General features: G+C 41.9%; 1 protein-coding gene across 1 annotated transcript in view; it reads left to right on the top strand.

Annotated features, from left to right (window-relative positions):
- LOC143808064 (putative cation-transporting ATPase 13A4) overlaps positions 1 to 14,609 on the top strand; it is a 536,127-nt gene that overhangs the window by 122,198 nt on the left and 399,320 nt on the right. Inside the window, exon 2 of the mRNA XM_077290323.1 lies at positions 14,413 to 14,583. Within this exon, the coding sequence (XP_077146438.1) occupies positions 14,413 to 14,583 (171 nt within the window). The remainder of the gene's footprint in view (positions 1 to 14,412; positions 14,584 to 14,609) is intronic.

Below are 14,609 nucleotides of genomic sequence, written 5' to 3'. Positions count from 1 at the left end.
GAATTAAAATAAATCCTTTCATTCCTTGTAGGTTAATTCGACATGAAGGAAAACAACTAAGAATAATGTAGGATGTATTGGGGGAGGTGGAGGAGACATTAAAGGCATACAGAGACACAGAGAAACCGTGCAGACAGCCGTGAACGGCACTGCAAGACCAAAAAAAGCTCTTCTATGTAATCCTATATAGTGTTTTTCCACAATCTAGCAGGATACGGATGGAAAGCCACTAATAGGATAAATTTGAAAAAATGTGCAGCAGGCAGCACTAATTGAAAAAAGGACAATGGAACAGTATGAGGCAGTGACGAACTCTGAGCTGACTACAACCAGCAGTGGCTGCAGAACAGGCTACAGAGTGAGCTGCACTCACACAGACACCTTGCAGACAGCCGTGAACAGCGCTGCAAGGCAAAAACAAGGTTCTCACACAGCGGTTGCTAAATTAGCCTGGGTAAAGCACAATGAAGTAAATCGCTATCTCAAAACTGGCGGCGGTGGCGACTTTTATAGTGCATCATGACATCATTTCAGCAGCCAATTACAGCCATGCCAGTAGTTACATGCCTAACATGCAGAACAGGATGTGCCCACACTTGTAATGATTCCTCATTGGCTGAATTCTGGCTCTTTGAATTATGGGAACTTCTGATTCCGGTATCTGATATACTGAAAGTATCGGAACTCGGTATCGGAATTTCGATACCACGAATATCGGCCGATAGCCGATACTTGCGGTATCGGAATGCTCAACACTATTATTAACCCTTCAGGTGATTTTAGGAATTAATGTAAAGTGGCATGATTGAAATGAAAAATGTTACTTTTACCCCCTAAATGTCGCTAACTTTTGAACAGGCCGCTGTAGCCGGGAGACTGAGACTCTAATGCTGCCATTTGGCCTTCAATTGCCATGGCAAACATCAGGACCACACAATCATGATCTCTGGGTGCTGATGGGGTTAAATAGGAAGCCCCCCGCACGCTGTTAACCATTTATAAGATGTAATCTCTTTTGACAGCAGCATTTAAGGGGTTAAACAGATATGGACTGTGCCAACACTGATCATGGCTAATGCACCAAGTTGTCAGCTATAGTGTTCAGCCGCAAGCTGCTGGAATGTCACCTATATGGGGATGCTATTCTCTTATATCTCAGGTCAGCAAAAAGACGTATTGGCAGTCAGTGCTAGTCTTAGTTCAGACATGAAATCACTAGTGAGAGGTTCCCTTTAAGAGGATGCAAATGTTGATGGGAGTGCTTCTTTAATGCAATCGTATTACTTGGACAATAGACCTTGCACTGTAAACTATCTCACATCCTAGCATAGGGAGGCATAGTGACTCAGTGATTAGCTTTGTTGCTTTCCATTGCTGGGATCCTGAGTTCAATTCCCACCAAGAACAATATCTGTAGTAAGGAGTTTGTGATGTTCTCCCTATGTAACCTCACTGACATAACGGAGGTTACATCAGTTCATAACTGGCTGGTCTCGTGGTGCAGCGTGCCTGGCAGTGGTGATGTGAAAGGCTGCAGACGATGTGAGACATTGTGTGTGATCATTGAACTACTTTGGAACTGAATGGAATTTGTTTTTTGTTTTTTTTTTATAAATGGAAGAATGAGGGCATTTGTGGGGAATAAAATCGCATCTAATGATTAGTCACATGCGTAGAAACTGCGTACACGCATGTCTGCCGGCTCACCAGTCCCGCCGCCGGAAGTCACTCGTCCACTGCAGTTCTCGCAATAACATGTTATCGCGAGAGCTGCCGTGCACGTGATCGGGAGTTAACTCCGGTCACTAGTCTGGTTCTCGCAAACGGCTGATCAACTGTTTGTGAGAACGCTGCAGTGTAGGTGATTGCTGGAGAGTTATCTCCAGCGATCATCTACACTCTACAGGCTCTGCTACATCTAGATGTCAGGCATCCAGATGTAGCAGAGCTGGACTTGTCTACATTGTGTGCACATACAACACACAATATACACCATACAACATACATCATGCAACAACATGCAACAACATGCGACGACATGCGACAACATGCGACATGCAACATGCAACAACATGTGACATGCGGCAACATGCGACAACATGCAACATGTGACGACATGTGACAACATGCGATGACATGCTACATGCAACATGCAACAACATGCTACATGTGACATGCGACAACATGCAACATGCGACAGCATGCGACATGCAACATGCGGCAACATGCGACAACATGCAACATGTGACAACATGCAACATGCGACGACATGTGACAACATGCAACATGTGACAACATGCGACATGCAACAACATGCAACATACACCATACAACACATACATACAGTACATACATATAGACATACAGTACATTAAACATAGATTACATACTCACCACTTGTCACTTTGAGCCCCGAAGCCAGTGTCACCTGTAAAAAATATTAAAATAATAAACACTATACTCCCTGATCCGCAGAAATCCAATTAAAATGAGTGTCCCACGACGATCTCCCGTGGAGAGCAGCAGCATCAGCTGATGCGACCGCTCTCCAAGGGCTCCAGGAATACAATGAAGGAAGGTATCCTTCCGCACTGTATTCCTCCGCCACTGTAAAAAATAGTCCCTAGTCTCACTTGTGGCACTGCTGTGTGAGAAAGTTCCCACACAGCAATGCCATAAAGTGAGACCCTGAACTGAGGTAAATTCAGTGATACACAGCAGGAGCCATTGTCTCCTGTCAGTGTGTCACTGGAGGTCCTATAGAGCAGTGACATCACCCGATGGCACCTGTGGGACACTCGTTATTAATTGGACTACGGTAGTAGTCGGTTTATTATTTTTAATTTTTTACAGGTGATCGAGTATGGTAAGTATGGTTAAATTAAGAATATCAAAATACTTTTTTCAAGCTGTGTCTTTATTTTGTTTTTTAACTCTTTCACTACTCTAGGATTAATAATGGATAGGCATCTTAATGACGCCTCTCCATTATTAACTCGACTTAATGTCACCTTACAATGGCAAGGTGACATTAACCCCTTATTACCCCATATCCCACCACTACACGGGAGTGGGAAGAGAAGGACTAAGTGCCGAAATTGGCGCATCTTACAGATGCGCCATTTCTGGGGTGGCTGGGGGCTGGTATTTGTAGCCAGGGGGCCAATTACCATGGCCCTTCTCTAGGCTATGAATATCAGCCTGCAGCTGTCTGCGTAGCCTTTCTGGCTATAAAATATAGGGGGACCCCACATCTTTTTTTGGGGGTCCCCTATCTTTATAGCCAGTAAAGGCCTCGCAGACAGCTGCGGGCTAATATTCATAGCCTAGAGAGGGGCCATGGGTTTTACCCCTTTCCCAGGCTACAAATATTGGCCCCCCTTTGGCACAGAAAATTGCTCGGGAGCATACGACATTTTTTTCCCATTTTTTTTTAAATTAAACGTTCATTCATAAACATTGGCCTTGCTATTACATATCTACTAGATGGTGGCCCGATTTTAACCCCTTCACCCCCAAGGGTGGTTTGCACGTTAATGACCGGGCCAATTTTTACAATTCTGACCACTGTCCCTTTATGAGGTTATAACTCTGGAACGCTTCAACAGATCTTGGCGATTCTGACAATGTTTTCTCGTGACATATTGTACTTCATGTTAGTGGTAAAATTTCTTCGATATAACTTGCGTTTATTTGTGAAAAAAACGAATATTTGGCGAAAATTTTGAAAATTTCGCAATTTTCCAACTTTGAATTTTTATGTCCTTAAATCACAGACATATGTCACACAAAATACTTAATAAATAACATTTCCCACATGTCTACTTTACATCAGCACAATTTTGGAACCAAAATTTTTTTTTGTGACGGAGTTATAAGGGTTAAAAGTTGACCAGCAATTTCTCATTTTTACAACACCATTTTTTTTTAGGGACCACATCTCATTTGAAGTCATTTTGACGGGTCTATATGATAGAAAATACCCAAGTGTGACACCATTCTAAAAACTGCACCCCTCAAGGTACTCAAAACCACTTTCAAGAAGTTTATTAACCCTTCAGGTGTTTCACAGGAATTTTTGGAATGTTTAAATAAAAATGAACATTTAACTTTTTTTCACACAAAATTTATTTCAGCTCCAATTTGTTTTATTTTACCAAGGGTAACAGGAGAAAATAGACCCCAAAAGTTGTTGTACAATTTGTCCTGAGTACACTGATACCCCATATGTGGGGGTAAACCACAGTTTGGGCGCATGGCAGAGCTTGGAAGCAAAGGAGCGCCATTTGACTTTTCAATGCAAAATTGACTGGAATTGAGATGGGACGCCATGTTGCATTTGGAGAGCCCCTGATGTGCCTAAACATTGAAACCCCTAACAAGTGACACCATTTTGGAAAATAGACCCCCTAAGGAACTTATCTAGATGTGTGGTGAGCACTTTGACCCAACAAGTGCTTTACAGAAGTTTATAATGCAGAGCCGTAAAAATAAAAAATCATATTTTTTCACAAAAATGATCTTTTCACCCCCAATTTTTTATTTTCCCAAGGGTGAGAGAAGAAATTGGACCCCAAAAATTGTTGTGCAATTTGTCCTGAGTACGCTGATACCCCATATGTGGGTGTAAACCATTGTTTGGGCGCAGGGCAGAGCTCGGAAGGGAAGGAGCGCCATTTGACTTTTCAATGCAAAATTGACTGGAATTGAGATGGGACGCCATGTTGCATTTAGAGAGCCCTTGATGTGCCTAAACATTGAAACCCCTAACAAGTGACACCATTTTGGAAAGTAGACCCCCTAAGGAACTTATCTAGATGTGTGGTGAGCACTTTGACCCAACAAGTGCTTCACAGAAGTTTATAATGCAGAGCCGTAAAAATAAAAAATCATATTTTTTCACAAAAATGATCTTTTCACCCCCATTTTTTTATTTCCCCAAGGGTAAGAGAAGAAATTAGACCACAAACGTTGTTGTGCAATTTGTCCTGAGTACGACGATACCCCATATGTGGGTGTAAACCATTGTTTGGGCGCATAGCAGAGCTCAGAAGGGAAGAAGCGCTATTTTACTTTTCAATGCAAAATTGACTGGAATTAAGATGGGATGCCATATTGCGTTTGGAGAGCCCCTGATGTGCCTAAACATTAAACCCCCCCACAAGTGACACCATTTTGGAAAGTAGACCCCCTAAGGAACTTATCTAGATGTGTTTTGAGAGCTTTGAACCCCCAAGTGTTTCACTACAGTTTATAACGCAGAGCCGTGAAAATAAAAATTATTTTTTTTTTCACAAAAATGATTTTTTAGCCCCCAGTTTTGTATTTTCACAAGGGTATCAGGATAAATTGGACCCCAAAAGTTGTTGTCCAATTTGTCTGAAGTACGCTGATACCCCATTTGTGGGGGGGGACCACTGTTTGGGCGCATGACAGAGCTCGGAAGGGAAGGAGCGCCATTTGGAATGCAGACTTAAATGGATTGGTCTGCAGGCGTCACGTTGCATTTGCAGAGCCCCTGATGTACCCAAACAGTACAAACCCCCCACAAGTGACCCCATATTGGAAACTAGACCCCCCAAGGAACTTATCTAGATGTGTTGTGAGAACTTTGAACCCCCAAGTGTTTCACTACAGTTTATAACGCAGAGCCGTGAAAATAAAAATTATTTTTTTTCACAAAAATGATTTTTTAGCCCCCAGTTTTGTATTTTCACAAGGGTATCAGGATAAATTGGACCCTAAAAGTTGTCCAATTTGTCCTGAGTACGCTGATACCCCCTACGTGGGGGGGAACCACTGTTTGGGCGCATGACAGAGCTCGGAAGGGAAGGAGCGCCATTTGGAATGCAGACTTAAATGGATTGGTCTGCAGGCGTCACGTTGCATTTGCAGAGCCCCTGATGTACCCAAACAGTACAAACCCCCCACAAGTGACCCCATATTGGAAACTAGACCCCCCAAGTAACTTATCTAGATGTGTTGTGAGAACTTTGAACCCCCAAGTGTTTCACTACAGTTTATAACGCAGAGCCGTGAAAATAAAAATTATTTTTTTTTTCACAAAAATGATTTTTTAGCCCCCAGTTTTGTATTTTCACAAGGGTATCAGGATAAATTGGACCATAAAAGTTGTTGTCCAATTTGTCCTGAGTACGCTGATACCCCCTATGTGGGGGGGAACCACTGTTTGGGCGCATGACAGAGCTCGGAAGGGAAGGAGCGCCATTTGGAATGCAGACTTAAATGGATTGGTCTGCAGGCGTCACGTTGCATTTGCAGAGCCCCTGATATACCCAAACAGTACAAACCCCCCACAAGTGACCCCATATTGGAAACTAGACCCCCCAAGGAACTTATCTAGATGTGTTGTGAGAACTTTGAACCCCCAAGTGTTTCACTACAGTTTACAACGCAGAGCCGTGAAAATAAAACATATTTTTTTTCCCACAAAAATGATTTTTAGCCCCCCAAATTTTTATTTTCCCAAGGATAACAAGAGAACTTGGACCCCAGAAGTTGTTGTTCAATTTGTCCCTAGTACGCTGATACCCCATATGTTGGGGTAAACCCCTTTTTGGACGCACGGGAGAGCTCGGAAGGGAAGGAGCACTGTTTTACTTTTTCAACGCAGAATTGGCTGGAATTGAGATTGGACGCCATGTCGCGTTTGGAGAGCCCCTGATGTGCCTGAACAGTGGAAACTCCCCAATTCTACCTGAAACCCTACCCCTAACCTCACCCCTAACCATTTACTGAACATTTTCTGACAGTCATAAGTGCCACGTATATAAGTGCCACGTATATAAGTGCCATGTATTTAAGTGCCACGTATTTAAGTGCCACGTATTTAAGTGCCACGTATTTAAGTGCCACATATTTAAGTGCCACGTATTTAAGTGCCACGTATTTCAGTGCCACGTATTTCAGGCACTGAAAAATACATGGCACGTAAATACTTCAGTGCCACGATATTTCAGTGCCACGATATTTCAGTGCCACGATATTTCAGTGCCACGTATTTCAGTGCCACGTATTTCAGGCACTGAAAAATACGTGGCACGTAAATACGTGGCACGTAAATACGTGGCACTGAAATACGTGGCACTGAAATACGTGGCACTGAAATACGTGGCACTGAAATACGTGGCACTTAAATACGTGGCACTTATATACGTGGCCACTGAAATATCGTGGCACTTATATACGTATATAAACGTATATTTCAGTGCCACGTATTTCAGTGCCACGTATTTCAGGTTAGGGGTAGGGTTAGGGGTAGGGTTAGGGTTTTTTGTTTTTTTCTTGTTTTCTTGTGTTTTTCTATAAAAACGCATGCGTTTTACCGCGTTTACATGCATTTTTACACACATGTGGTTTTTTTAAAAAACGCATGCAGATAAAAACGCAAGTGTGAAACCAGACTAAAAGACGCTTTTTATAGCAAAAAAGTTTTTGCGTCTCCACATTTTGAGACCTATAATTTTTCCACATTTTGGTCCACAGAGTCATGTGAGGTCTTGTTTTTTGCGGGACGAGTTGACGTTTTTATTGGTAACATTTTCGGACACGTGACCATTTTTTATCACTTTTTATTCCGATTTTTGTGAGGCAGAATAACCAAAAACCAGCTATTCATGAATTTCTTTTGGGAGAGGCGTTTATACCGTTCTGCGCTTGGTAAAATTGATAAAGCAGTTTTATTCGTCGGGTCAGTATGATTACAGCGATACCTCATTTATATCATTTTTTTATGTTTTGACGCTTTTATACGATAAAAACTATTTTATAGAAAAAATAATTATTTTGGCATCGCTTTATTCTGAGGACTATAACTTTTTTATTTTTTTGCTGATGATGCTGTATGGCGGCTTGTTTTTTGTGGGACAAGATGACGTTTTCAGCTGTAACATGGTTATTTATATCCGTCTTTTTGATCGCGTGTTATTCCACTTTTTGTTCGGCGGTATGGTAATAAAGCGTTGTTTTTTGCCTCGTTTTTTTTTTTTTTTTCTTACGGTGTTTACTGAAGGGGTTAACTAGTGGGCCAGTTTTATAGGTTGGGTCGTTACGGACGCGGCAATACTAAATATGTGTACTTTTATTGTTTCTGTTTGTTTTTTTTAGATAAAGAAATGTATTTATGGGAATAATATTTTTTTATTATTATTATTTATTTAGGAATTTTTTTTTTTTTTTTTTACACATGTGGAAATTTTTTTTTTTACTTTTTTACTTTGTCCCAGGGGGGGACATCACAGATCGCAGATCTGATAGTGTGCACAGCACTCTATATCAGATTGGCGCTCTCACTCACATCGCTGCAGGCTGCAGCTTTCATCTGCAGCCTGCTCCGGACCCGGAAGTGCTCCCTGCAGGACCCGGATACAGCCCCTCGGCCATTTTGGATCCGGGGCCTGCAGGGAGAAGACGTTTGGTACGAGGTGAGTACATCACCTTGTACCGATCGTCTCAGGGAAGCACGCAGGGAGCCCCCTCCCTGCGCGATGCTTCCCTGTACCGCCGGTACACCGCGATCATGTTTGATCGCGGTGTGCCGGGGGTTAATGTGCCGGGGGCGGTCCGTGACCGCTCCTGGCACATAGTGCCGGATGTCAGCTGCGATATGCAGCTGACACCCGGCCGCGATCGGCCGCGCTCCCCCCGTGAGCGCGGCCGATCGCGTATGACGTACTATCCCGTCGGCGGTCATGGGGGCCCACCCCACCTCGACGGGATAGTACGTCAAATGTCGGGAAGGGGTTAATGCATCGCATATTCTAGAATATGTTTGTAGTTTATTTACGAAGTGGTGTTTAAATCCCGCTGCAATATCGCTGACAGGTGGCGGCCGGCCGGGCACGAGCAATCAGCGAAGCCGGTTTAAATCCCGCGCCAATTCACGGCCGGACTGCACCTGTCGCTGATTGGTTGCACCAGCCGCCAGCGACCAATCAGCGACACGGGATTTTCGTTACAGACAAACAGACCCTTAGATGATCATATATACTAGATGGTGGCTCGATTCTAACTCATTGGGTATTCTAGAATATGTATGCATGTATATATGTCGTGCTGTGAGTGGGGGTTAAATTCCACACCAATATCACTGATTGGTCATGGCTGGCCGCATAGTATATAGCACAGCCACATAGTATATAGCACAGCGTTGTAGTATATAGCACAGCCCACGTAGTATATAACACAGCCACGTAGTATGTAGCACAGCCAACACAGTAGATAGCGCAGCCAAGTAGTATATAGAAGCCACGTAGTATACAGTGGGGCAAAAAAGTATTTAGTCAGTCAGCAATAGTGCAAGTTCCACCACTTAAAAAGATGAGAGGCGTCTGTAATTTACATCATAGGTAGACCTCAACTATGGGAGACAAACTGAGAAAAAAAAATCCAGAAAATCACATTGTCTGTTTTTTTATCATTTTATTTGCATATTATGGTGGAAAATAAGTATTTGGTCAGAAACAAAATTTCATCTCAATACTTTGTAATATATCCTTTGTTGGCAATGACAGAGGTCAAACGTTTTCTGTAAGTCTTCACAAGGTTGCCACACACTGTTGTTGGTATGTTGGCCCATTCCTCCATGCAGATCTCCTCTAGAGCAGTGATGTTTTTGGCTTTTCGCTTGGCAACACGGACTTTCAACTCCCTCCAAAGGTTTTCTATAGGGTTGAGATCTGGAGACTGGCTAGGCCACTCCAGGACCTTGAAATGCTTCTTACGAAGCCACTCCTTCGTTGCCCTGGCGGTGTGCTTTGGATCATTGTCATGTTGAAAGACCCAGCCACGTTTCATCTTCAATGCCCTTGCTGATGGAAGGAGGTTTGCACTCAAAATCTCACGATACATGGCCCCATTCATTCTTTCATGTACCCGGATCAGTCGTCCTGGCCCCTTTGCAGAGAAACAGCCCCAAAGCATGATGTTTCCATCACCATGCTTTACAGTAGGTATGGTGTTTGATGGATGCAACTCAGTATTCTTTTTCCTCCAAACACGACAAGTTGTGTTTCTACCAAACAGTTCCAGTTTGGTTTCATCAGACCATAGGACATTCTCCCAAAACTCCTCTGGATCATCCAAATGCTCTCTAGCAAACTTCAGACGGGCCCGGACATGTACTGGCTTAAGCAGTGGGACACGTCTGGCACTGCAGGATCTGAGTCCATGGTGGCGTAGTGTGTTACTTATGGTAGGCCTTGTTACATTGGTCCCAGCTCTCTGCAGTTCATTCACTAGGTCCCCCCGCGTGGTTCTGGGATTTTTGCTCACCGTTCTTGTGATCATTCTGACCCCACGGGGTGGGATTTTGCGTGGAGCCCCAGATCGAGGGAGATTATCAGTGGTCTTGAATGTCTTCCATTTTCTAATTATTGCTCCCACTGTTGATTTCTTCACTCCAAGCTGGTTGGCTATTGCAGATTCAGTCTTCCCAGCCTGGTGCAGGGCTACAATTTTGTTTCTGGTGTCCTTTGACAGCTCTTTGGTCTTCACCATAGTGGAGTTTGGAGTCAGACTGTTTGAGGGTGTGCACAGGTGTCTTTTTATACTGATAACAAGTTTAAACAGGTGCCATTACTACAGGTAATGAGTGGAGGAGAGAGGAGACTCTTAAAGAATAAGTTACAGGTCTGTGAGAGCCAGAAATCTTGATTGTTTGTTTCTGACCAAATACTTATTTTCCACCATAATATGCAAATAAAATGATAAAAAAACAGACAATATGATTTTCTGGATTTTTTTTTCTCAGTTTGTCTCCCATAGTTGAGGTCTACCTATGATGTAAATTACAGACGCCTCTCATCTTTTTAAGTGGTGGAACTTGCACTATTGCTGACTGACTAAATACTTTTTTGCCCCACTGTATAGCACAGCCACGTAGTATATAGCTCAGCCACATACTATATAGCACAGTGATGTAGTATATAACACAGCCCACGTAGTTTATAGCACAGCCCATGCAGTAGATAGTACAGCCACGTAGTATATAGCAGCCACGTAGTATATAGCACAGCCACGTAGTATATAGCACAGCGATGTAGTTTATAACACAGCCCACATAGTATATAGCATAGCCCACGCAGTAGATAGCACAGCCACATACTATATAGCACAGCCTACATAGTATATAACACAGCCACGTTGTATATAGCACAGCCAATGCAGTAGATAGCGCAGCCACGTAGTATATAGCAGCCACGTAGTATACAGCAGCCACGTAGTAAATAACACAGCCCACAAAAAGAATGAAAATAAAAAATAGTTATATACTCACCTTCCGTCGTCCACCAAAGCTGTCCCGCTCCTTGCGATGTGGCCACCAGCTTCCGTTCCAAGAGATGAATTGTGAAATTACCCAGATGACTTAGTGGTCTTTGCCAGAGACTGCTAAGTCATCTGTGTAATTTTGCAGTGCATCTCTGGGAACGGAAGCTGCCGAGAACATCGGGAGGAGCGGGAATGCTACGGAGGAGACGGAAGGTCAGAATAGCATGATTTTTTATTTTTTTTATTACTTTTACCATTATATCTTTTTTCTATTGATGCTGCATAGCCAGCATCAATAGTAAAAAAGTTGGTCCGGGATGGGGAGTAGGGAGGGGCCAATTCGCGGCCGTACGGCTGGCCGCGACCTATTAGCGACTCGGGATTTCCGTTACAGACAAAAAGACAGACAAACAGACAGAAGTACCCCTTAGATTATTATATAGATAGATGGATCTATCTATAGATATATTTATAGATAGATATATCAATAGATACATAGATATACTAAACATCGGGCTTGGCATTATCTATCGTATCTATCTATTATCTATCTATCATCTATCTATCGATATATCTATCGATAGATATATTTATAGATAGATAATAGATACAATAGATAGATACGATAGATACGATAGATCTAACTATTATCTATCAATCATCTATCTATTATCTATTATCTATCTATCGATCTATCTGTTATCTATCATCTATCTGTCTGTGTGTGTAAACTCTATTCTTCAATGGAGTATGTAAATGAAGAGGTTGGACAAGAAATTACATCACCCTTTTTTTTGGTATATCTCTATTGAGCTTACAAAATCACAGACAAATCCGCATGAAAAAAAGCGTCAAAAAGCGCATGAAAAACACAGGTGACCTGCCAGTGACCTCAGGTGCAGATTTGGTGCAGATTTTACCTGCATCGAATCCTGATCAAATCCTGATGCAATCCTGAATGCGGACACATATATTTACAGGGTTAGTACTGTCTGACAGATATATCTCCATTATTAATACCAGGGGTTGATGAAAGCTGTGATTTTTAACAAATCGCAGCTGTCATCAATCCCAAATCCTATTACTCCGATTGCCACTGCACCAGAGCAATCAGGAAGAGCAGAGACAGGGTGCCAGAATTGGCACATTTAATGTGACATGCCAGTTCTGGGGCAGCTGCTGGCTGGTATTTTTAGGCTTTGAACAGGCCAATAACAATGGAACTTACCAGCCTGATAATATAAGCCCGCAGCTGTCGGCTTTGAATTAGCTGGTTATTAACCCCTTAACAACCAGAGATATTTTTGTTTTTTGCTCCCCTTCTTCACAGAGCCTTATTTGTTTTATTTTTCGCTCAATATGGCCATGTGAGTGTTTTTTTTTTGCTGGAAAAGTTGTAATTTTGAACCACACAATTGGTTTTAACATCGTGTTCCTGAAAACGGGAAAAAAGTGCAGTGAAATTGCAAAAAAAGTGCAATTCCACTGTTTTTTTGTTATGTTCACTAAATGCTAAAACCGACGTACCATTATGATCCTCGAGGTCGTTAAAAGTTCATAGACACGAAACACATCTAGGTTCTGCTTTTATTTAGGTGGTGAAAAAAAAAATGTTTGGTTAAAAAAAAGCCGCCAATTTCTGAGACCAGTAGCATCTTCATTTTTCGTGATTTGGGGCTGGTGGAGGGCTTATTTTTTGTGTACCGAGCTGACATTTTTATTGATACCATTTTGGTGTGGATATCATCTTTTGATTGCCCATTATTGCATTTTGTTGCAATGTAGTGGATAATAATAAAAAGTAATTCTGAAGTTTTGAATTTTTTTCTCATTACACTGTTTAGCAAAAGGGTTAATTATTTTTATACATTGATAGATCGGGCGATTCTGAACGTGGCGATATCAAATGTGTATATTTGATTTTTTTATTGCTGTATTTTGAATGTGGAAAAGAGGGGTGATTTGAAATTTCATTTTTTTGTACTTTTAAAAACTTTTTTTTACTTTTCGCATGCTTCAATAGTCTCCATGGGAGACTAAAAGCTGCACTACTTCGATCACCTCTGCTACACACAGGCGATGATCAGATCGCCTGTGTTTAGCAGAAATGCTCACTTGCGGCGCTCATAGAAATCTGGCTATGACAACCATAGACGTCTGCTGGAGACTTCTGGTTGTTATGCCAACCCATCAGTGACATGCGATCATGTGTCCGATGGGCGGGATTAGTGACACAAGGTGCAGGCTCCTGTGCTGAGTGGGGAACAGGGCGAGTTCGACATTGGCATACTTTTTCACTCAATGTCGGAAAGGGGTTAAAAATAGGAGGGGCTCCACATCATTTTTTAAAATTATTTATTTATATTTTGCTAAAAACAACAGGGAAATATGGTGAGAGATGGCTAGTGTTTTTTCTTCTCTTTTTTTATATTTTGCCTTACATACAAGTTATACAGGAAATAAAGTTTAATAGGGTTATTTCCTGTAAACTCCATTTTCTTTGGTTTTATATGTTTTAGTGTCAGTCCATAAGAGTGATGTAATACTCTCACAACATTGTTCCCAGCAGGGACCTGAGAGTCAGAGATGCGTCCAGCCGTCTTTCCATGCTGGTCCTATTCCATTTCAGCAGTGCTTCCATTCATTTCAATGGTTTTCCTTGCCTCCCAGACCTCCTGGTCGGGTCTGCTGAAAAAATGCTCATTTCCCATTGACTTCCGTTACACTAGTCACTCGAGTCAAGCAACCGAGCATTACGATTTTCATGATTTGAGTAACGAGCACCTGAGCTTTTTTTGCTCGCCCATCACTAGTCTTAGTTATACATGTGGAATAAATACATATGGAAGTAATATATGTCCACAGTGAGAACTATCTGATAAAACCAACTTGAACTTAACGAAAATTAGCTCATTAGGAGCTAATTACTTTGATTTCTAATTTCTCCACAAAGAAAAAGCAACATTTTAAAAAAAGAACAATAAGTATAACAACATTTTATCATACTCTGTAGCCACGATTACATCACGTGTCCAGTTCAACATAACAACAATGGTGAAAGTTCCTCTTTAATACCAGTCCATTTTTATTTTGTTCTTCTAATATTCTTTTCTTCTTTTTCAGGAGATATTCGGATATAAATCAGAGAGGTGGAGAAATATTTTGAATATACTTGGTTACATATTGTCTTTAGGGTTCCTGAAATTGCTCTTTTATTGGAAGCCAGAGCTGGATGTTTGGTGTCACTGTGTTCCTTGTAACTTAGCAACTGCTGATACAGTTTTGCTACAAACTGTAAGTACAGCATTTTGTTATTTATC

This window comes from Ranitomeya variabilis, chromosome 2 (assembly GCF_051348905.1).
Source record: "Ranitomeya variabilis isolate aRanVar5 chromosome 2, aRanVar5.hap1, whole genome shotgun sequence".
NCBI classification, from domain to species: domain Eukaryota; kingdom Metazoa; phylum Chordata; class Amphibia; order Anura; family Dendrobatidae; genus Ranitomeya; species Ranitomeya variabilis.
This window is presented reverse-complemented; position numbering and strand designations above follow the sequence as displayed.